This window comes from Cherax quadricarinatus, chromosome 54 (assembly GCF_038502225.1).
Source record: "Cherax quadricarinatus isolate ZL_2023a chromosome 54, ASM3850222v1, whole genome shotgun sequence".
NCBI classification, from domain to species: Eukaryota; Metazoa; Arthropoda; class Malacostraca; order Decapoda; family Parastacidae; genus Cherax; species Cherax quadricarinatus.
Genome location: NC_091345.1, coordinates 4,497,303 through 4,523,247, shown reverse-complemented (window position 1 = coordinate 4,523,247; position 25,945 = coordinate 4,497,303). Strand labels below are relative to the sequence as shown.

General features: G+C 42.0%; 1 protein-coding gene across 1 annotated transcript in view; it reads left to right on the top strand.

Annotated features, from left to right (window-relative positions):
• Positions 1–25,565, top strand: part of LOC138854301 (neuronal acetylcholine receptor subunit alpha-10-like) — a 287,750-nt gene extending 262,185 nt beyond the window's left edge. The window contains exons 7-12 of the mRNA XM_070096542.1: positions 5,639–5,813; positions 7,726–7,905; positions 9,084–9,289; positions 10,362–10,471; positions 14,341–14,544; positions 25,302–25,565. Coding sequence (XP_069952643.1) covers positions 5,639–5,813; positions 7,726–7,905; positions 9,084–9,289; positions 10,362–10,471; positions 14,341–14,544; positions 25,302–25,392 — 966 coding nt within the window. The 3' untranslated portion in view covers positions 25,393–25,565. The remainder of the gene's footprint in view (positions 1–5,638; positions 5,814–7,725; positions 7,906–9,083; positions 9,290–10,361; positions 10,472–14,340; positions 14,545–25,301) is intronic.
• Positions 25,566–25,945: the final 380 nt, after the last annotated feature.

The window sequence follows — 25,945 nt, the reverse complement described above, 5'->3', positions numbered from 1 at the left end:
CCTGACACACTGGACTACACTGCAGTGATAGCCTGACACACTGGACTACACTGCAGTGATAGCCTGACACACTGGACTACACTGCAGTGATAGCCTGACACACTGGACTACACACTGCACACTGTGATAGCCTGACACACTGGACTACACTGCAGTGATAGCCTGACACACTGGACCACACTGCAGTGATAGCCTGACACACTGGACTACATTGCAGTGATAGCCTGACATACTGGACTACACTGCAGTGATAGCCTGACACACTGGACTACACTGCAGTGATAGCCTGACACACTGGACTACACTGCAGTGATAGCCTGACACACTGGACTACACTGCAGTGATAGCCTGACACACTGGACTACACTGCAGTGATAGCCTGACACACTGGACTACACTGCAGTGATAGCCTGACATACTGGACTACACTGCAGTGATAGCCTGACACACTGGACTACACTGCAGTGATAGCCTGACACACTGGACTACACTGCAGTGATAGCCTGACACACTGGTCTACACTGCAGTGATAGCCTGACACACTGGTCTACACTGCAGTGATAGCCTGACACACTGGTCTACACTGCAGTGATAGCCTGACACACTGGACTACACTGCAGTGATAGCCTGACACACTGGACTACACTGCAGTGATAGCCTGACACACTGGACTACACTGCAGTGATAGCCTGACACACTGGATTACACTGCAGTGATAGCCTGACATACTGGACTACACTGCAGTGATAGCCTGACACACTGGACTACACTGCAGTGATAGCCTGACACACTGGAATACACTGCAGTGATAGCCTGACACACTGGACTACACTGCAGTGATAGCCTGACACACTGGACTACACTGCAGTGATAGCCTGACACACTGGACTACACTGCAGTGATAGCCTGACACACTGGACTACACTGCAGTGATAGCCTGACACACTGGACTACACTGCAGTGATAGCCTGACATACTGGACTACACTGCAGTGATAGCCTGACACACTGGACTATACTGCAGTGATAGCCTGACACACTGGACTACACTGCAGTGATAGCCTGACACACTGGACTACACTGCAGTGATAGCCTGACACACTGGACTACACTGCAGTGATAGCCTGACATACTGGACTACACTGCAGTGATAGCCTGACACACTGGACCACACTGCAGTGATAGCCTGACACACTGGACTACACTGCAGTGATAGCCTGACACACTGGACTACACTGCAGTGATAGCCTGACACACTGGACTACACTGCAGTGATAGCCTGACACACTGGACCACACTGCAGTGATAGCCTGACACACTGGACTACACTGCAGTGATAGCCTGACACACTGGACTACACTGCAGTGATAGCCTGACACACTGGACTACACTGCAGTGATAGCCTGACACACTGGACTACACTGCAGTGATAGCCTGACACACTGGACTACACTGCAGTGATAGCCTGACACACTGGACTACACTGCAGTGATAGCCTGACACACTGGACCACACTGCAGTGATAGCCTGACACACTGGACTACACTGCAGTGATAGCCTGACACACTGGACTACACTGCATTGATAGCCTGACACACTGGACTATACTGAAGTGGTAACCTGACACACTGGACTACACTGCAGTGATAGCCTGACACTGGACTACACTGCAGTGATAGCCTGACACACTGGACCACACTGCAGTGATAGCCTGACACACTGGACCACACTGCAGTGATAGCCTGACACACTGGACTACACTGCAGTGATCACCCTCGAGGGAAGTGAGAAACTGCAAAGAAAAACTCTATAACTTCTCCCAACTTTGAATTGTATCCCTAAACGTCACTCCATGGAGGAGGTGGAGCAGGAGGAGGAGGAGGAGGAGGAGCTGGAGGAAGACCAGGAGGAAGAGGTGGAGAAGGAAGAGCAATACGAAGGTGAGGAAGAGGACGAGGAGTAAGAAAAGAAGAACAAGAATTAGGAGATGGAGAAAGAGTAGGGGACGATGACTGGGAGGTTGAGGAGGAGAACATATGGGAAGAGAAGGAGGAAAAGAAGAAAGAATTGAGAATGAAGAAGAGGAGGACATGGAAGAGGAGTTGGAGGAGAAGGAGGTCGAGAAGAAGGACCAGTAGGAAGAGAAGGAGGAGCAAAGCAAGAGGAGAAGAGGAAGAATGAGGAGATTGAGAAAGAGAAGGAGGAATACAAGTAGGAAGAGGAGGAGTAGCAGAGAAAGAAGAAGGAGCTGGAGACTAGAAAAGAAGTGAAGGAAAAGGAAGAGCGGGAAGAGGAAGATTATGACGAAGACGGAAAAGCAAAAGAAGGATGAAGAGGAGGACGAGCTAAAGAAGGAGACGAAAGAAATGATTTAGAGAAAGAAGAGAAGAAACCGATGGAGGAAGAGGGGCTGGAGAAGGAAGAAGAGGAGGAGAAGCGGTGGAGGAGGAAGAGGATAAGGAAGGGAGGAGGAGGATTAATAAGTGGTAGAAGTAAAATAAGAATGAAAAGATGAAGAAAGGAAGAAAGAGGACTAGAAGAAGAGTAGGAAAAGAATGAGAATAAGAAAGAGGACTAGAAGAAGAGTAGGAAAAGACTGAGAATAAGAAAGAGGAGGCGTAGGAGGAGGCTGCGGTGGTAAATAAGCCACCAGCCGGAAGCAGGAGATGGTTGACCAAGACGGTGGTTGTCTCATAAACTTCCTTTCAACGGTCACTAACCTTTTCTTGCCGCTCATACTCCCGTGTGATGGTGAGTTTGTTCCATAGTCTCCTTAGGCTCCCACTCACTCTCCCTTTTAACCCAAGCCTTAAAACAAGAAAAATGGAATCAGGGGAAGAAAAGGCATCAAAGACAATAAAGTTACTTGAGACTACTCGATCTTAAGCGTCATGTTTGTTTTGGGTTGAAAGCAGTTTGACTGTAGAAGGGTCATTAAGACTGCATATAGCCTGCAGAGATTAAACTCTTGAAGTAAATACAGTGAGATATACACATCATACACAAACAACCCGCAGATTGGAGAGAGGAGCTGAAGGAGGACCTTTGTAAATGGTCCGACTTGGACCATTTACAAAGTCACACTGGTCCAGGCCGGACCGAAACGTCGTCGTAAGCTCCTCTCTCCTATGTGCGGGTTATTTCAGTCACGGTATTGTGCCTTTTTGTTCTAGATATACACACCTAAAGTCAGTACCTGACCAGCCGGGCTGTGGCTCGTGCGTCAGTTCGCGTGCGGCCAGCAGCAACAGCCTGGTTGATCAGACCCTGATTCACTACGAGGCCGGATCTCAGACCGGGCCGCGGGGGCGTTGACCCCCGAAACCCTCTCCAGGTATATCTCTCGGTGTATATACCCATTAAAGAGTATTGTAGGTACTTAGTATTTGGAGTTTAGTCCAAGTTAGAATATAATAATTTACTAGAGAAAGTCCTCGCTTGCTAGACTAAATTATTTTGGTTTCTTCTTGCATATTAACTTGCAATCCTTTAGTCAAAGGCGCAGAAATAATTCACTCGCAAAATAGCTTATAACATAAAAGGTTAAAGGAATGGAAATCCTTAAAGGAATTCTCGGAGAGAAACATTTTAATGGGTTTGTAACTTTCAGATTAGGGTTTAAAAAATTGTTTTCGTTTTTGGCAGGCGTGTTGACGGCGTGAAGCAATTTCATGACCAGCTAAAATTAGACTTGAGTAGAAGTCCACCCACTTCATAACACGTCGGCTCTTGCTGCTTCACCTCACTTCTTCCCACTTGTCCCTGTTGTACACTTATATTCATTCTCATACCCCTGCTCATACATATATACGTATGTATACCCAATCTCTAGTTTCTCATATTTTTCTCAAACATTCACATTTAAATCCTCGTATATTTATACTCATATGTCCTCAAGCATTCAAAAACACTCAGACTTATTTATATAAATTCAAAAGTGCAATACACTCTGGCCAGTGACACAGGAGAACCCACTTGAAGGAAATAAAATGGAAGGAATGTGGAGTCTGCTGAAGACGGCTTCAATGTGAGGCAGAAATATTCAGAGGTCCTCATAGCTTCTGTGTTATTGTCGGTAAGATGGGTTAATTTATGTCATACACTCATACTCGCATATACATGTAATCGTACATCATGTTTAGAATAGGGTTTGGTGGTCACATCCTCTTCAATCTGGATATTTATGATACGACCGTTATTGTATGAATTTAGTTTATTTGTAATAACTTGTTTGAGATAGCGGGAGTGGGATGAGCTTTTGTGTAAGTCTGTTTAACTGACTATTTGGAATGATCTAGCAATAGCTCCTGGGTTCCTCTCAATGACTATTAAGGATACATCCTCCTTCTACCCATCTTCCTACCATACACAGGTATGCACTAATCTCTAATCCATCTCTTTCACACCTACTGATGTACCTCATTGCCAACACAACGCTTAGTACCCAGCAAGCACCTTCCCACCCACAGTGATCACTCACCACCCACCCGTCTCCCTGCCACCCACAGTGATCACTCACCACCCACCCGTCTCCCTGCCACCCACAGTGATCACTCACCACCCACCCGTCTCCCTGCCACCCACAGTGATCACTCACCACCCACCAGTCTCCCTGCCACCCACAGTGATCACTCACCACCCACCAGTCTCCCTGCCACCCACAGTGATCACTCACCACCCACCCGTCTCCCTGCCACCCACAGTGATCACTCACCACCCACCCGTCTCCCTGCCACCCACAGTGATCACTCACCACCCACCCGTCTCCCTGCCACCCACAGTGATCACTCACCACCCACCCGTCTCCCTGCCACCCACAGTGATCACTCACCACCCACCCGTCTCCCTGCCACCCACAGTGATCACTCACCACCCACCAGTCTCCCTGCCACCCACAGTGATCACTCACCACCCACCCGTCTCCCTGCCACCCACAGTGATCACTCACCACCCACCCGTCTCCCTGCCACCCACAGTGATCACTCACCACCCACCCGTCTCCCTGCCACCCACAGTGATCACTCACCACCCACCCGTCTCCCTGCCACCCACAGTGATCACTCACCACCCACCAGTCTCCCTGCCACCCACAGTGATCACTCACCACCCACCCGTCTCCCTGCCACCCACAGTGATCACTCACCATCCACCCGTCTCCCTGCCACCCACAGTGATCACTCACCACCCACCCGTCTCCCTGCCACCCACAGTGATCACTCACCACCCACCCGTCTCCCTGCCACCCACAGTGATCACTCACCACCCACCAGTCTCCCTGCCACCCACAGTGATCACTCACCACCCACCCGTCTCCCTGCCACCCACAGTGATCACTCACCACCCACCCGTCTCCCTGCCACCCACAGTGATCACTCACCACCCACCCGTCTCCCTGCCACCCACAGTGATCACTCACCACCCACCCGTCTCCCTGCCACCCACAGTGATCACTCACCACCCACCCGCCTCCCTGCCACCCACAATGATCACTCACCACCCACCCGTCTCCCTGCCACCCACAATGATCACTCACCACCCACCCGTCTCCCACCCACCCCGAATGATCACTCACCACCATCCCGTCTCCCTGCCACCCACAATGATCACTCATCACCCACCCGTCTCCCTGCCACCCACAGGTGAACCTGGTCATCCAGACAGAGGAAGGTGACCTGAGTAATTATGTGACCAATGGAGAGTGGGATCTGATTGATATGATCGTAGAGAGGAACGTGGTGTTTTACTCGTGCTGTGAGGCGCCTTATCCTGATATTACCTACCACATCATTCTCAGGAGGCGACCCCTCTTCTACGGTGAGTACCCATTATTGAAACTGTGTATGAAGCATTCCTTCCCCATTTTCTCATCCAGGGTTTCCACACACCCTCAAGCTGAAGAAGTACGTACTTCCTTCACGGTATTATCTGTGCTGCCTTCTCTCTGTTCTAACATTTCATTCCCTGTCAGTACTATTGAATCCTAAGTATCAGGTCGTCGTAATGGGAACTTGTCTTCCTTGGTACTGCTGTTCTCTGTGCTTGAGTTAGTTTATTTTTTTTTCATAGATTATTCACCTTCCGTCTTGGTCACTTAAGTAACCACTGAACTTTTTCTGGTTTCTTGACTTGCTTAATCATTTTGGTGGTGCATTCTCTAGGGTAGGACTGGTATTCATGGGAAATTTATTTTCTAGGTTTCTGAATGTTATTCATAAATTTATTAGTTGCAAATACGCTGCTGTGGTTATTCTGCTGATGTGTAGGCCTAGGTTCACCTGTTCAACTGTACGTACTCGGTATAGTCTGTATCGTTTCAGCAATCCAGGTCTCGCCTGGTCCTGGAACGGGGAAGGTGGTCAATAGTTTTCTCAAGGGATTAACGTTGCTCAAACAAAGGTAGCATGTGTTCCCCAGCTGGCCTCACATCGCACCACTATATTCCCTCCCAGCTCACGCTTTATATTCACTCACTTCTTTATCTTTTTTTTTTACCTGCAATGATTCATTATCATTATGAGATGCCTTGTTCTGAAGGTTTAATAACCTCTGTGTGCACTCAGAGCTGATGTGAACATTTACCTTTGGGCATTAAATAGATATTTGTTAACCTCTGACGGACGAGTCCTGACTTCAGACGTAGAACTTCATTAATACACTCAGTGGCCACTTTATTAGGTACACCTGTGCATCTTAAATAAATGGTTTAGAAATACGACAACTTGATAACTGATATACTTGAGCAACAATTGGGTATCTGTATCCTGGAAACGTTTCGCCAGCCAGTGGCTTCTTCAGTCCAGTGTTTAAATCAGTCCAATGACTGGTTCAAGGGGACAGGAATGCAACAGTAACTCAAATAACCACACGTTACAACAGTTGTATGCGTGGATCCAGAGGAACAGCCATGAGTGCACAACATGTCGAACCTAGAAGTGGATGGGTTGCAGCAGCAGCAGCAGCAGCAGCAGCAGAATACACTGGGCTCCATTTCTGTAAACTAAGAAAAGGAAGTTTAGGCTTCAGTTGGCTCAGTATCACCAAAACTTGTCTGACGAATCACAATTTCTACTGCAGCACGCAAATAGTACGGTCAGAATTCGGAATGTGGTGGAACAAGAGATTCGCTGCATGAATGTGCGGCCAACAAATCTGCAGCGACTGCATGATACTATCATATTAACATAGAACAAAATCTCCAAAGAATGTTTTCAGAACCTTGTTGAATCCATGCCACGAAGAATTCAGACTGTTATCGGATCAAAGGGGAAGATCGACCCAGTAATAGAAGGATGTACCTAATAAAGTGGCCACTGCGATTATATTTCCAGTCAATATTGTGACTCCCGTAAAGCCCGGTCATTGACTATTCCTTGAACCACTAGCAACCTTACACAAAAGTGTAATACACAATGGTAAATGACAAGCAAATATACTAGGAGACGATCAAACAGAAATATGCATTTTTTGTTGTGGTTCAGAGTGAGGACGAAATATATAATACTCATGTCATTTTTGTGTTTTTTTCCCTTTTGGTTCATGTACACATACACTGAAAATTTATATTAACGCCGTATTTAGAAATAAAAGAATTCCTGGTGTTAGTGTACAGAGAAGATGCGGCAGTGATGACCAAAATGCATTGCGATAAAACCAAACAAACTATCCCTAAAGTATCTTTGTCTACATAACTAGTTTGTCGCTAATAACTTTCCTTGACCCATTACAGTGTTCAACTTGATCCTGCCTTGCGTGTTGATTACTGGCATCGCACTCATGAGCTTCTATATGCCCAGCGACTCCGGCGAGAAGGTGACTCTAGGCATCACCACACTCCTCTCCATGACAGTCTTCCTCATGGTGATTGGCGAATCCATGCCGCCCACCTCAGAAAAACTTCCGCTCATTGGTCAGTACGAGGCTTGTGAGCATTGGCAAGTGGAGGCTATTTTTTTTTAAATTTTGGTAGACGGGACATCAGATAGTGAACAATGATCATAAATTAATATACCTATTGGAACAACGCGCTCAATTAACTTTTGCTTTACGCATTTCTTAACATTTTCACACACTAGAAAATGAAAAGTGACTAAAAGTGTGAACTATAATTTAATGTCAGTTAAACAAACTTTAATGTGTGTGTTTTTCACTAAATTGTTGTCCATGAATACTAGTTTCCACAAAGTGATACCCAGTTTACTGACTCATCCAACTTCAAAGTTGCCACAACTAGCAGCCCCTTGACTCCTCTTTCACTTACCTTCTAGTCTGACACATTTACACTGCACACAAACTCCCCTGATTGCCCGGCGTAGCCCGCATCTTCCCAGCTCTCAAGTAGTTAGTTAGCCTTTGACGACAAGTCTGTAATATTCTCAGCAGTTCAGACCTGTAGGTAATCTGTAGTTATAGTTACAGTGATCAGCCAGGATGTTGGTAAATGAGTAAGATACGTGTGGAACACTTGGGTAGCTATTTTTCGGCAAAAAATTTCGCCTGTGCAGCAGGTGAAATATTGAGAATGTGAGGACAGGCGATTTTAATATTAGGAATAGATGTATTATCCTCATTAAAGTGACGTTTGTCTGACACAGCATCATCATGGAATCTTGGTACAGAGGGTATCTTATGCAACTCTATAATAGGCTAACCTATTACCATGACCTACTTGCGACAGCACGTCTCGACAACCTGAACTCACAGTGAAAGAGGTCACCAATAATTTTAAGATTTCGCCATTTATGTTGCGATGGAAACGCGTCTGCATTATATGTGTGTATTCCCCTGTGTGTGTGGGAACACACACACACACGCACACACACACACACACACACACACACACACACACACACACACACACACACACACACACACACACACACACACACACACACACACACACACACACACACACACACACACACACACTCACCACAGCTACCACCCTCACCCCTCGTCACCAACATCACTACCAGTACCACTCACACTATCGCACTACTCTCCACCACCACCTCCACCATCACCAATACCATCACTAACAATCGTCAACACCACTATACCGCCATATTCTCCCTCCCCCCCTCACAGGGCTTTACTACGGAGTCACTATCTCCCTGGTATCTTTCGCGACGGGGCTGTCAGTGGTGACATTGAACATTCATCACCGAGGCATGAGAGGGAGGGAAGTGCCAGCCTTCGTCAAGAAAGTTGTCTTCAGTTATATGGCCAAGATGATGTGCATCCGTCTAGACATTCCAGACCCCATGGGAGGCCAGGGACACAAGTTTGCCAATGTAAAGAAAATCTTTGAGGTCGATTTTTGTTGCGGAATAGAACCTAGGAAATGTAGTGACAGTGTGACACCAGAATGATGGATGTTCAGTGCTTGGGAGATGGATGTGGATATTCAGTGCTTGAGTGATGAGTGGAGATGTTTAGCACTTGAGTGATGGGTGTGGATATTTAGTGTTTGAGTGACATGTGTGGATGCTTAGTGCTTGAGGGATGTTTAAGGGTGTTTTGTGCTAACGAAATGGGTGTGAACATTTAGGACTTGAGTAATAGGTGTGGATGTTTAGTATATGATGGACAGGTATCCTTATTTGGTGTCTGATGGATAATTGTCAATGTTTTATGTTTGATCTATGAGTGTAGATGTTTGGTGTTGGATGGATGTGTTGAATTGTTGGTTCTTGATGGATGAGTGCCAATGTTTGATTCTTGATGGATAAGTGTACATGTTTCCGTGCTTGATGGATGAGTGTGGATGCTCACCAGCACTTGCTTGTACTAGGTATGATTGTTGTCAACCTTTGTCGTGCTGTTGTAATTTGTTGTGGTTTCCTCCCTGTGAACCGCGGGTCGAATCCCGTATAACTTGAGCTAATGGTTACACTCATAATTTCAGTTTATATTGGTAAGAATGAGGGGTTCAAATTATAATCTATTACTGAACTGAACTTTGTTTATATTCATCGGATCACTGGTAATATTTGAGTGTTAAGTATGTATGGAAATTTTCAGGAGGTTGTGGGTAATTTGTTTGCAACATTTAACTATTTTTTGGTAGTTTTTCTTGAAGTCACTTGCCAATATCTTTATATGAATTCTGGTCTGGAGTTCATGTTTTTTATTAGTATTTAGCTCGAGTTAATCTAAATATGAGACTTTGTTAATTGCTATTACGTCTGAGATACAAAGATTAGAGAGTTTCGTTATATTTTTATCTTTAGTTAAACATCAAGAGGTTTCTGGGAATTTCCAACATCTTGCAGATCCGTAACCCAAGTCATTTATGTGTCCATGAATTCATATCCAACTACAATAGTCTCCTGCTTGACGTGACCCTGTTCCATCACCCCCCAGGGCGAGGGATTCACTGGAATGCGTGAGTGCGGACCCATCACCCTGGAGATGACAGACCGGATGCTGGACCCCGAGATGAAGTGTGAGAACGGAGGTCTTCCTCCTACGAGGTGAGACCTGGAGGAAGGGGCTCCTTTTTCTCTCTCTCTTTTTTTCACACACTTTAATTTGCATAGGAAGAACTATCCTTCCTCTACTCATTTCAATGCCCAGTCCTGTCTAAATTATACTGCTACCAAAAATATGGATATGCTTATATTTTTAAATACTGGCCGTCTCCCATCGAAGTAGGGTGAACTGAAAAAGAAGAAATACTTTTGCCTTCGCTCTATCACTGTCTTGCCAGAAGTGTACCGATGTGTCAGCTCAGATGCCCCATCAAACTACAAAATCCCCACACCTCTTACAGAGTGCAGACACTGTACTTCCCATCTCCAGGACACAAGTCCAGCTAACCTGTTTCGGAGAATCCTTTCATGAATGTTATCTTGTTCACACTCCAACAACACGTCAAGTCATGAAAGCCACTTACCTCCACTTACTCCTATCTAACGCGCTTGAACACGCCTGGGAGATGTCCAAGACCCTCCTCATATCAAACCTCGTTTACCTTCCCCCTCTTTCCAGCCATTCCTAAGAAGATCCCTACCCCCCTCCTCCCCTACACCCTTCAAATCATCCTATTTTGATCCATCCTCCCTGAATGTACTCATGTGTACATATGTATGTACTCATATATTCATATGTACTCATATATTCATATGTACTCATATATTCATGTACTGAGCTTTCAGAGAGGACTCAAAGCTAACCTGGTCGTCTCTCAGGTACCTCAATCCATATCGCCTCTCTGAAATGGTACACACTGTAAGGTACATAACATATATAGTATAGATGCAGAATAGATTTAGTATAGTATAGAAATGAACTGTTGGTGAACGGTTAGAATTTACTTCGGGATATATATTTACTCTCGCAATGTTAGGCTAAATATGAAAAATCGCACACATAAAATAATCACAAGGTGGGGCCATAAAAGTCTTAGAGACAAAACTGAAGTACATAAGAATGAAGAGAAGAAACAAAAGAAAGATAATGCGGTAGAGGAAAAGACCTGAAATTGTTTAAATAAATGATCAGTGGACGGACTGACATCGAAAAAATAAGAAACAATAACATACAGAGGAGAAGGAGAATGGGAAGTGATATATTTTGCGTTTAAACATTATGTTTGTCATAGTAGATGCTAAGCTGGTCGTAGTTTCATTATAAATCAAGCAATGGAGCTTCCTCCCAACCACGATATCGATAAATTCTCAGTATGCTTCCTCAATAAGTTATGGCAGTGACACACTCATGATTCTTCTGTATCTCCAACAAAAGGAATTTTCTGTAACAATAGTCTTCCCGAGAACTGAACTGGCTGACGATTCTGCTTTAGAATTATTGCCACAGTCAATTTTTAAAAGCTTTCTCTTTCAACGTTTTCCTTGAATTTAAAAAAATCTTTCTTTCAGACGTTGTATCTCCTCAAAAGCGAGTAAATGATCAATTGAAATTTGTACTTCGAACCCACTGTTTAGCTAAGACTCCACAATCATATTTTAATGTTTATAATCGCTGCCAATGTTGTATCAATCATCAATCAATAATCAATATAGATACTGGCTACATTAACTAACACACAGTAATGCTCGCTGTGTACTGGTGATGACAGGACTCTATTGAACTCAGTCAGTCTTGCAATATGAAGACATTCCTCCAACCTAATTGCTTCTATTCATATCAAAGGAGGTCGAGATTGTCGTGTGGGTTTGAGAGGAAGAGGAGGAGGATAGCACCAGGCTTGGAAGACTGTGTCCTCAGATACCTCCAGTACAGTCCCACTCGCTCCAGTCTCTCTGTCTAACTGTCTAACTGTCTCTCTCTCGAATGATGCTGAAAGTGGAAAAAAGTAGTACAAACAAAACCTGCAGTTGACGTGGCAGTAGTTCTTCATCAAGCTTTACTTAATGAAGGTTTTCGCTTTCTAATGTAACCATAATAATTCATAGAGAGATAGAGAGCAGACTTTGTACAAGCAATGATTCTGGTTCGATTCCAGTCCATTTCTATGAAGTTAGAAACGCGTGTTTTCCGCCGAATAAGCATAGTGAAAATCTTTTTGTTTTGTATTATTTGCCATAAATCTCCGAAAATCAATCTGATCATAGTATATATATATATATATATATATATATATATATATATATATATATATATATATATATATATATATATATATATCGCAAACCGAGCGATACAAGATGCAAAACAACCACGTGGGAGTAGAATGATAACTCTAGGCCTTTCGTGTTGCAATCAACACATCATCAAGCGCTTTCAAAATTGCAGAATACGTTCATAGGGGACCGCGTTCACTGGTGTGAGAGAGGGAGAGAGGAGAAGGTACCGGAAGTGCCCACAGGCACAACAGCCAGAAGGATGAATATTATAGCATGAAAAAAATCCCACAAGCATTGATATTATAACCTAAACGAAATTAACGTATAATAATAATAAATTCAGTCATATTCCGCTATGACAATAATAACTTTAAAAACGTATATAAATATTGTCTGCGACATAGAAGTCACCGGCAGTTATATTATACCTCCACAGAACAACGTGTCCTTTTAATGACGAGTGAAAACCCTAACGTATAGAGGGGAGACTTTTACGTAAAGGAAACACGGCTCATTAACATAAACTCATTTAAAGGGGAGGGGAGGCATCTGCAATGACAAGATGGCTACCGATTTTAATCCCACTTAATCTTGAGGCAAACAATGGTTCAACCTTCAGAAACTACAGGAAAAAATGCCCTAATTCCTCGGTGTGACACATTTAAGACAGTCTGATGAATAAGTATACGAGCCCAATTTTAAACTGTGTACTATTGCCTCAACTAAAAATGCATCTAATTTGAACAGCCCATCACTGATATTGTATAATGACTGCCTATCATGCTTAATAATTGCCGATTCTACAATATTCCTTTCAAGCGAGGAGGAACAAGGAAAGATGACTCTTGCTTCCAGCCAATTTACAGGGTTTTTACAGGCTCCAATATGGTTGAAAATCGCGTTCGACTCCTGTATTATACGGATAATAGTCAATTTAATAAGCAACTTAGATCCTTACTGAGAGGTAATGAGGAATTAATTAAACAGTTATCGGTGAGATCTGCGACACTTCCTTACATGTACAGTTTGATTAAACCCACAGTCAGGTTTTCCAGCCAGATATATAATTAGTTCTGTAGGGTCAGCATCATGTGCCTTGTCAAAATGGTTGGTAAAAATATTAACTCCTTTGCTTGGCAACATTTCTGACGCCCATTTAAAGAGCAATGTTGATCTCATCGACAAATTGCAAAATATCAACATGTCTAATGATTGCAACACGAAAGGCCTAGAGCTATCATTCTACTTCCCCCGTGGTTGTTTTGTATATATATATATATATATATATATATATATATATATATATATATATATATATATATATATATATATATATATATATATATATATATATATATATATATATATATATATATATATATATATATATATTGGATTTAAATGATTTATTATCTTAACAGTATTTGAAAACTCTTTAAAATTGTAATAATTTTCTGGAAAACCATTTTGCTGTGACTTAGTGAAACCTGGCAAACAAAGACCGTAGAGTTCGTGACAATACTATTGACCTTGGGAATTTATTTAAGTACATTAGTTCCACTATTTACGTTTTGTGCAGCAAATTACACAGAGTAAATTTAAAACATTGGATTTAATCCTCTTAAACAATAACATTAAGATTAGTTTACCCCATTAAGGAATATAGAGAGGTTTGCTCCCATATCTGAGTATTATAACCCTTGAAACTACTGATAGTAGCAGCTCCTCTTTTTTTAGTTCTGTGGCTTTTCCAGATTAACGGGAGGTGTCCACGGTCAGCACGCGACCACCTGCCCGGCGGCGGCACATCCATGCCTGGACACCTTCGAGCGACATTTCATCCGAGTCCTTAACAAGGTGTACCAAACTATTGAGAAGAATGAGATCAGACTGGCGGAGCAGGACCGACGTGACACCATTAAGTTGGAGTGGCAGCAAGTGGCCCTCGTTGTTGACAGGTAGGAGAAGGCTACTTGAAGTGGCAAATGGTATTCCTATTTGTCTATATGTATGTTAAGGAGCTATCGTTATCGATAAGTAATTGCAGGTTCCCACCGTAAAGGCAGCCGATAGACGTCATCGATAGTTAGGTATAGATGGAGATCGCTACGTAAGTACGTGACAAAATGGTTAAATTGCCTTTAGTAAATAGCAAATAGGTAGCAGTATTAAAGAGTGTTTTATATACTAGCAAGGAGGCGCTCGTTATTGATGTGTAAATAACAAAATACGCAAACTAAAGTAAGTTATTGGAAAGCAGATGAAAGGGGTAGATATTGGTAAGAAATCGTTTTTCATAAGGAAAGTGTAGGTTACTTAATGGAGTTTCCTTAGTTATGTGATGTACATGGACGGACAAGTAACTGGGATGGGTGTAAGAAGCGGCACTGAGTAGGAGGTGGTTCTCCTTGTAGGGTAAATAAAGCAGGTGAGGATGTGGGCAACGATGATACCGAGGCTGACTCAAGTAGCTGTCATTGTTTACAGGTAAGTTAAGAAGAACGTTGTGTGTGTGTGTGTGTGTGTGTGTGTGTGTGAACATGACAAATTATGTCCAAAACTAAGTTAAACATTCCATTAGGAAACACCAGGTTTTGTATTAATAAGCTATCAGAAATCAGCATTGAAGAGATGTAGCCAGTATATGACGAGGCTCTCAGAAATTATCGCACGAGAAGCAGTCTTTCAATTTTCCCAATTTCATTCATTAAAATGTCTAATTGGGACTAACAGCAACCAAAGTCAAGCCAGTCTTTTCTCTAAGTAAGATTAACCAGTATTCAAGATAAGTTTACACCTCAGCTGTTCTATTACAATACTAAGAACCTCCTTCCAGGCAGAGGGACTGATTACCTTATCTTCAACCTCTTCAATCGTGTGTTTTGGCTCTGTATTCACAAAGCCACTCGTTGGCAAAACTTCTACATAATAAAGATACCCAGCTGCTGCACACGTGTCTAATTCTTCAAATTGTAGGTATTATATACCATTGTTTTGATACCGCCTCGATTACCTCTTCCCTCTCATTCCTTGCCAGCCTCCTGGTTAGAGCTGAAAAAGCCACTTGGGGCGAAACGTTTCCTCAACAAATGTCTTGAACTGAGCTTGTGTTTCATCTATATAGGTGATGGATATATAAAGGGAGGGAGAGAGAGAAGGAGGGAATGTTTGACAGTAAAATAGGTCGAGGGAGGGAAGGCTTGATGGATGAAGGAAATATGCAAGGATATGTCTAATCAGTTTGTTGAGATGAATAGATGAGATGATGTTCAACTGTTGGATGAATGGATAGGTGACGGGACAAAGAGGAAAGGATACTGAAAATGTACATTTTGAAGAAAGAACGAAGGAAAGAAGCGCCAGGTGAAGAAAGAAAGGCAGGAAGTTACCGAGAACAAAATAGATAAGGACAAGAACAAGAATAATGGGAAATACTCAGTGCAGAGAGTGAGAGAGAGAAGAGCAACGAGGGAAATAAAGAAAGGAAGAAAAAATGGAGTAGAAGGGAGTGATGGAAAAAAAGGAATGAAAGGAAGGAAAGAAAAAGGAGGGAAGGGAGAGGAAAAATAGGCAAAGAGTAATTAAGCTGCCACCAGATGGCTGATAATGACATCCTCGCTCACCTCCCCTCCTCCATTTTCTTAATTACTATTCGCCACGAGTTCGAGACCCACCCGTTCTCTAATTTGTATATATATATATATATATATATATATATATATATATATATATATATATATATATATATATATATATATATATATATGTATATACATGCCCAATAACGACTGTGGAAGGAAATAATGAAATCTCCACCACGTTTGTTATTTCTCACATTAATCAAGGGGCAGTAAACATAACCTCACACACAACTCAGTACGGTGAACGTGAACAACAATTACATTTTTTCTTTTTGCAGATATGTTACATTTGGTTAGTTTTTACTACTAGACAACCATCTAACTTAACTACATCTAACCTGATCATAGATACAAAAAAAAATAGTAGAGAAATTTACTTAAAAATCTATGTGAGAAAATCTACTGTTTATATAAAGCAAGAATTTCGACAGTTCCTTAAAATGATAAGTAGCCTTTTTTGACTTCTTTAAAATAGAAACCAAGGAATGGGACATTTCACGTTTTTTTTTCTTTTTGTATGGGTTAAGCAAGTAGTTTGAGTGATTATAAAATAATTGACAGTGGCCTGTGTGGGTGGATTATTAATTAAGAATTATGTAGTTATTGCAAATTTTATATACAGTATCTGTTTCTTGAAAAGTATTGTTTTGTTGCTTTTAATATTTGTCATGACTGTTCTTTTGTCTAATATTTACTGTCAATAATATTTCAACTTCTTTTTCTTCTCTATGTTTACTTACTATGTGATACTTTGTGTGTTATAAGATGTGATCCAGTGTGTTAATGTTTCTCAGTGTGTGTGATAATGTTTCTCAGTGTGTGTGTTAATGTTTCTCAGTGTGTGTGATAATGTTTCTCAGTGTGTGTGTTAATGTTTCTCAGTGTGTGTTAATGTTTCTCAGTGTGTGTTAATGTTTATCAGTGTGTTAATATATGCTAGTGTGTGTTAATGTTTCTCAGTGTGTGTGATAATGTTTCTCAGTGTGTGTGTTAATGTTTCTCAGTGTGTGTTAATGTTTCTCAGTGTGTGTTAATGTTTCTCAGTGTGTTAATATATGCTAGTGTGTGTTAATGTTTCTCAGTGTGTGTGATAATGTTTCTCAGTGTGTGTGTTAATGTTTCTCAGTGTGTGTTAATGTTTCTCAGTGTGTGTTAATGTTTCTCAGTGTGTTAATATGTGCTAGTGTGTGTTAATGTTTCTCAGTGTGTGCTAATGTTTCTCAGTGTGTGTTAATGTTTCTCAGTGTGTTAATATATGCTAGTGTGTGTTAATGTTTCTCAGTGTGTTAATATATGCTAGTGTGTGTTAATGTTTCTCTGTGTGTTAATATATGCTAGTGTGTGTTAATGTTTCACAGTGTGACACAGTGTGTTAATATTTCTCACAGTGTGTTAATGTTTCTCACAGTGTGACACAGTGTGTTAATGTTTCTCACAGTGTGACACAGTGTGTTAATGTCTCTCACAGTGTGACACAGTGTGTTAATGTCTCTCACAGTGTGACACAGTGTGTTAATGTCTCTCACAGTGTGACACAGTGTGTTAATGTCTCTCACAGTGTGACATAGTGTGTTAATGTTTCTCACAGTGTGACACAGTGTGTTAATGTTTCTCACAGCGTGACACAGTGTGTTAATGTCTCTCACAGTGTGACACAGTGTGTTAATGTTTCTCACAGTGTGACAGTGTGTTAATGTTTCTCACAGTGTGACAAAGTGTGTTAATGTCTCTCACAGTGTGACACAGTGTGTTAATGTCTCTCACAGTGTGACACAGTGTGTTAATGTTTTTCTCTGTGTTATAATGTTTTTTTTCTCAGTGTAGCAGAGTGTATTAATATTTTTTACGAAGTGTATTATAGTTGTTAATGTTTCAATTTAATCTTCACAGATTGTCTCTGTTCCTAACTGTCGTGACAATGTTTGTCTTTCATTAGCTTGTATGTTTGAATGAATTCATACTAAATATAAATTTTGAGAAGTTTCTCAATTCATCTTCTTAATAATTACAATAGAATCATTGCTAATACTGTTTCCTGTACGTATTCGTGCAATAACACTGAGACTTCTAGCACTTACATCTACCATCCTGTGACCTGACTACTTAGTCTTACCAACGGTGGCATGACTTCTTAGTTTTCCCAACACTGACCTGACTACTTAATAGTATCTATAATCTATCTTTGGCAAAAAGATTCCCTGAGAAAGAAAAGAATCTTCTCATCTCTGAGTTCGAGTCATAGCTTCACGGACTACAAACTGGCCGAAAACTATGGCAGATGTAGGAAGAAAATAATGTGTGATCCTAGAGAGAAAGAGAGAGAGAGAGGTGTCCTTCATCCCCTGACAACCCCACCCTGTCACTTTCCAGATTTAATAAAAGAAAATAAAAATACGTGAAAAACACGTGAACACAGCCTTTAGGAGGAGAATAATTGAATTTAAGTAGATCGCAACGATTTCTGGTTCTCCATTTTTCATGAAAATAGTGAAGATGAAGACCCAGAAAAAAAAGGTTCCATTGTAAGAAAATGATTTAGATTATTTCAGAAAATCTCATGACTGGTTAGACATTTTGTTTCGTGTTTTAGCCACATCTCTTTAAATATCATTCACATATGGTTACTATTGAAAATATTCATGAAATCTATGCTATATTCTTTTAACAAACCATAGAAAGGAACATAATATAATAAAGGCCCAGTAATAATGGCCCATAATAAAGGCTGATGAATAAACCACAACAGCAATTGACAATACTACCTAGTTTTCCCAGTATTGACCTGACCACTTAGTCACCTCCAGCGCTGACAGCTAGGCTCTCCAGAACTGACTCACAATCTTCCTACTCTCCTGTTGTGGATCTTCACTGTAGCCACGATCGATGCTACCTTCGGGATCCTGTACAAGCCCCACACACTAACTTCTCACTTTCTGACGGACTCGAGCCAGACTACGCCTTCAACTTTCCCTAACTTTAACCCTCGCTCCCGCAACACAGCTATTCTTGCATCCCAAAGTATGTACGTTTGCACTTAGTAGATACTCTTGCATGTTAATATTGTCTTAATTAACATTGGCACTCATCTAGCTTACCCTTGGGAAGGAAGTAGATTGCCTTAAGTATGGTGTAATTGTAGCTTTCTGTCTGTGAACGGATTCCTAGATTATTAAGACGGTCGTAGGATAAATGGAATAGGTCTTCTAGTCTGCTTTGGATGCCTCCTGCCCTTCCTGGGATGACTTCTAGCCCTTCCTGGGATTACTCGTAGCCTTTCCCGGGATGGCTCATAATTTCTTGGGGTCATCTTTAGTTTCCCTGAGATTCTTAACTTGCCCGGGATGACAACCAGGTCTACCTCAAACTTTAAATGGGATACTTCCTTGTCCGTTTGATTTTTATTCAATAATGGGATTAATTATGAATATTTTAGGGAACTCTGACTACATACTCTGTACCTGGTTTAGGCTACTTTTCTTTACAAAGAATAGTTTCCTGAATGAATCTGTTCGTACCATCTCTGATGCTATTCACAGACGACCTGTTGTTATTAGTAGTCTATGAACTCTGCCCCCTGTCCTGCCAGGGTGCTCACAGGCTGATGGGAAGCCTTCTGTTGGCCTGCCTGGGACTGCACAATAAGTATGATCACTCATGCTGTGAATACTGCTGCTGTATCCTCATTTGTGTTCTTTATATCCTGGCTACAACGCCTTATTACATAATGGCAACCAGTTTGACAAGAATCTACAGTTGTCTTGCTAGAAGTATGCAAATCATTACTCAGTGTTACGCTAGGACTCCACTCAGACTGGCCAGGCCTAATCTTAGCTTTGCTGTGACTAGTTGAGGGCAGTTAATACAGTGGTCGAATATAAACTGTTTGAAATCTAACCTGAGTGGGACTATTACCCGAAATGTTAATTGTCTTGTGGACCTTTTAACAAAAATTAAAACTTTTGTATGCTTGTTGAATTTAAGTATTATTAGTAGCAGAAATAGTAATAATAATAATAATAATAATAATAATAATAGCAATATTATCAGCACTAGCAACAGGTGTGAAATCGAGGCTCTAATTACAGTAAGCGCCTAGCCTGCTCAGCACTGGCCCTACTGGCACTTATCCTATCCAGAACTGGCACTGAACTGTTCAAGACTGGCACTTAGCTAGCCCATTGCTGGTGCTGATCATACTCAGCACTGGCACTTAGCCTTCAAAACCCTGGTTCTTAGGTTGCCCATCACTGCCAATTGGAATGCTCTGCGCTGGAACTTAGCAGTCCCACCTTTGGCACCTAGCCTTTCCCACACCGGCATCAAACATTTCCAACACAGTCTCTTAGGCTTACTACCTCTGGCATCTACTCTCGCCAGCACTGGCGCCTGGCATTCCAAGAGCAGGATCTTAGCCTGTCCAGCAATGGGTGACTGTTGCTGGAGTCTTGAACAGCTGATATATTATTGTTTTACATGAGACGCGCGCAGAGGCTGCATATTTTCCGTTGGCGAGGCAGACTTTTTTTTTTATCGTCTCTTATCGTCTTCGTTGTAACCTAACCTAACCTAATAACATGCCAGCTTCATGCGGTCTGATCGATGGCTAAAGAATGAAGCTACCCATTACTTGTATAAGACAAAAGTCTAGTGGAATAACTCGCCCAAAGTTTAGAACATGTAGTGCACCTGTCGGCTGTGACCTCACACTGACTGACGCCAGCCTCTCCACTTGATGTCAGTCAGTTCCTTCTTGACTTCAATCAACCCCTTTGTTTCCGACCACAAAAGATAACCATAGAGCAGTCGTGGTGCTACTTGTACCGTTAAGAATAATAGCTTTAAATACTCGGTGCACATAACACATGTTCTGTTACGTACAAAACTTAGCTTTCTCATATGACAGAACTCTTCCAACTTTACTTTATAAAATACCCAGAATGCTCATTGCATACTACAACCTCTCGTAAGCTACATAAGGTACGCATATATTTATTTGATGACCAATCGCATATTGCTGAAGAGTTCTCATGATAAACAAGAACTGCATTGCTTGTCAAGTATCAATCGTAGAGGCATTAAGAGCACGCAAAGCTCTTGGAACATGTCTGGGACTAATTACGGTTGCTATACACCTAATATCACTTATGGATTATCTGTCGGACTGACTGAGGCTACTCATAGTTTGCTTGTCAACATTAGCAGTTAGCTGAGAGAGCACTCGAAGCCTAAGTAACGCTTCTGTTACTGTACCTGTAAAATTTATTAAATTAGAACAAGCCTTGATGTAGACAGCCTTGCTTATATCTTAGACTTTAACCATAATAGGCACTTATTATCCTTTTACTCTAATATCGTCTCATGATCAGCAATTAAATTTAACACTCCCAGCAAAATTAACCTCCCATAATTCATCTATGTAGCCTCCATGATGCATGCACCGAGCCTCACCTACATTAGCAATCACATTTCTCTGCGCTGATGAGACCATCTAGCCTCACTAACCTTGTTAGTTACCATCCGTCACTCCATGCCCACAACCTCGACTCTCATCTGTTTTATCTTTAGACTCCTTGGTGCCAACACTGACCTGACCACCTAGCCTTAAATTAGTACTGGCATCTAGGCTCCCCAGCACTGACGTCTAGCCTCCTCAGGTTCCTGTTGTGGGTCTTCATCGTAGCCACGATCAGCGCCACCTTCGGGATCCTGTACAAGTCCCCGCATACTAAACTCTTCACTGTCTGACGGCTCCGAGCCAGTCTTCTACTTCTACCTCCCCCAACTTCCACTCTCGATACCGCGACACAGCCACTCTTGTTCTCCGTCAGTAGGTACTCTTGCACTCCTTCCGTAGGTACCCTTTCAATTAGAAGGTACTCTTGCATGTTTTATGTTGTCATGCCTAGCATGAGGCCCACCTAAATTGTCTCTCTGAGATTTCTAGTCTGCCTCGGTATTCTCAAAGTCGTCCTGGGCACTTGATGCTTGGGTAGGGATCAGTCTCATCCCTCTACTAGTATTGCAGTTTTTAGCATACTGGGTGCTCCTGCAGTAGATGGAGGGAGACATCTTGCCTACGTAACTCACAACACTTCTTGAGCGACTTCTAGATCTATAGTTATTTCTAGCCTGCCTGAAATAAATTATGGCCTGCCTTATAGTATGGATGGCACGCTTCATAGCCTGCTAGGGTATTTGTATTGCGCCTTTAGATTATCTAGAGAAGAGCATTTTTTTTTTTGAGATCTCTGACAGCTGAAATACTAACCTGCCTACCTGTCTGCTCACTAGTTGTTAATGTTCCAGAGTCATCGTTCCCACAGCCTAGTCCCAAACCATGTCAGCAACACATAGAAAAACAGTAAGCAACGCTGCTCAGTTGATCATTAAATGCTTGAAGGAACTTGTCAGGCTTCTTCTTAAAGACAGGAGCTTTTGACTACTTAATACTCATATTGCTAATACTTCAGCATGAACTTACCCCTAGAAATAAGGGACAACACGAGTAATAGTTAGCCTGTCTGTCGTTAGCAACTGCTACCAAGCCTCACAGAGTTCTCATAACATGGATTACAGTATCTGTTCGCCTGTCTGAGACCGTCAATACCCAAACTCAAAAGCACCACTCGTACTGTGAGTGTGTTGCTACTTGTCTGAGTAGGACAAGTAGGACAAGTGCTGGTTATACCTGGTCTAGAACCATCTCTTGTAAATGGAAAAAAATTGTCATCTGCCTGTTGCCACTGGCTTTGGGAAACAGTAGGAAGTTCTTCCTGAGTGCCCAGAGCTATACTATGGTCTGGTATGATGTATAGAGTCCAGTTAACATTGACTTGCTGTTTTCGTGGAAAAACCAGTGTGTGCAAGTTCAAGCCTCTGACCCGAGATAAAATGCTTGTAAATAATTAGGTATATATGTTGACTGTTACACACACACACATATTGCATTTTCTAGTTATTGGAATTGATGTTTTTGCGGCTTATCGGATAAGATAGTCATTTTTTTTACGGGAAAAACCAGTATTTCCGTTTCTCCAATTTCGCACCAATACAATTCACATTACCCAGACATTACATGGAAATTAATTTTTATAATAAATTAAGTTAATTAAAAGTTTCACATCCCAAAAATTTGGAGCCGAACAACAGTTACTTTCTCAAGTTATCAACAGAAAACCAAACTCAGTAATAATCTCTAATAAAGTGACCAGAGGGAGCCTATACATATTTAGAGTCAACCAGGAGGTCGTTCCGGGGGTCAACGCCCCTACGCCCTGTTCCTTGACCAGGTCTCCCGGTGAATCAGGGCCTGATCAACCAGGCTGTTACTGCTGGCCACATGTAATCCAACGTACGAATCACAGCCCAGCTGATCGGACACTGGCTTTAGGTATCTGTTCAGTTCTCTCTTAAAGACAGCCAGGGGTCTATTGGTAACTCTTCTTATGTATGATATGAGGCAGTTGATCATTCTTGCGCCCAGGACACCTACTGTGTTTTTTCTAAGTGTAGTCATGACGCCCCTGCTTTTCATTAAGGGTATGTTGTACTGTCTACCTAGACTTTTGCTTTCGTATTGAGTGATTTCTATGTGCAGATTTGAGGTCATTCCCTCTAGGAATCTTTCTCGCCTGCGTTCCAGGGATTACAGGCTAAAGGACTTCAAATGTTTTCAGTAATTAAGGAGCTTAACTCAACTAGTACTTGCAGTGAAGGTTCTCTGTACATTCCCTATATCTACAGTTTCATCTGCCTTAACTGGAGCTGTTAGTGTACAACAGTATTCCAGCCTGAAGAGAACAAGTGAGTTAAAAAAGGATCATCAGTGGCATGGCATCCCTTGTTTTGAAGGTTCTCATTTTCCTTCTTATTTTACTCCAAGATATGATAGTGACACTGTTGTAATCCTTGAAGGTAAAATTTCCTGACATCGACACCCCCAAAATTCTTCACATTAGTTTTCAATCTATTGTGAGGATAGAGTTTGAGTATAGTCCGTTCTAGTTATTGTTTCCTTAAGTTTTCTATAACGGAGTAATTGACATTTGTCCTTAATGAACATCATATTCTTGCTCATTGCTTATTGGATAACTTGGATTATATCTGTTTGGCGATTTCCTGTGTCCTCAATGGATGAGATTCTCATGCAGATTCTGTGTCGTCTGTAAAAAAAAGACATGTTTATATTTCTGTATGTGTCTGCTATCAGGATGAAGAAATGGATCGGGGCGAGAACTGTAGCTGTTTTCACCGTGGCAGCCTCCGATTTAACTCTGTTTACCATTACTGTTTGTGTTCTATTGGTTAGAAAGTTGAAGATTCATCTGCCCACTTTTCCAGTTATTCCATCCTGTGACGTGACGTGTGCACATACACTATTGGTTAGTAGACCCACTACCAGTCAGCGCTTTCGAAGTTCAGAGTCACTCAAGATATAGATTTTACGTTGAGAGCTGCTTAAGGTCCGGAGTTAACATTCAGAGAACCACTCATCCGTTTATTTGACGTGGGGGAGGGGGGGGTTAAGGGTTAACTAACGTCTTGATTTGACGTTCTGAGTGGCGTCCAGATTTAAATGTCCAGAAAGTAACTCAATATCTAGATTTAAATGTTCAGATAATCACATAACAAAGAGTCACTCAGTGTGTAGATATGACTTTTCAAGTGTAATTTTGCCGTCGAGGAGCAATGAATGAACAAGATGAGGTAACCGAACCACCCTCAAGTATCATCTAACATTATTCTGAAGCATTAGCATCTTCAGTACCGTGCCTCGTTACTAATTACTCGTAATAAGCATTGTATCAATCGTACTGTGCACTACTGGCATTGTGCATCATTCGTATTGTGCACCGTTGGCATTGTGCATTTTTCGTATTGCTTGAAATAAGTGAAGAATTATTTGTACTGCGCATTATTAGTATTGTGCACCTAAAATATTGTATACAATTAGCGTTGTGCATCATTAGTATTGCTTACCATTGTTCTTATAGTACTGTGCACCTCTGATATTGGTCATCATTATCACAATGCACCATTTACGATGCCATCTATAATGCTGCCATAATTTACAGGTTCTTGTTATGGATCTTCATTATCGCTACCATCAGTTCCACCTTCGGCATCATGTATATGTCACCACACACCAAGCTCTTCACCATGTAGTGTGGTGACTACCATTGTCACCACACACCAAGCTCTTCACCATGTAGTGTGGTGACTACCATTGTCACCACACACCAAGCTCTTCACCATGTAGTGTGGTGACTACCATTGTCACCACACACCAAGCTCTTCACCATGTAGTGTGGTGACTACCATTGTCACCACACACCAAGCTCTTCACCATGTAGTGTGGTGACTACCATTGTCACCACACACCAAGCTCTTCACCATGTAGTGTGGTGACTACCATTGTCACCACACACCAAGCTCTTCACCATGTAGTGTGGTGACTACCATTGTCACCACACACCAAGCTCTTCACCATGTAGTGTGGTGACTACCATTGTCACCACACACCAAGCTCTTCACCATGTAGTGTGGTGACTACCATTGTCACCACACACCAAGCTCTTCACCATGTAGTGTGGTGACTACCATTGTCACCACACACCAAGCTCTTCACCATGTAGTGTGGTGACTACCATTGTCACCACACACCAAGCTCTTCACCATGTAGTGTGGTGACTACCATTGTCACCACACACCAAGCTCT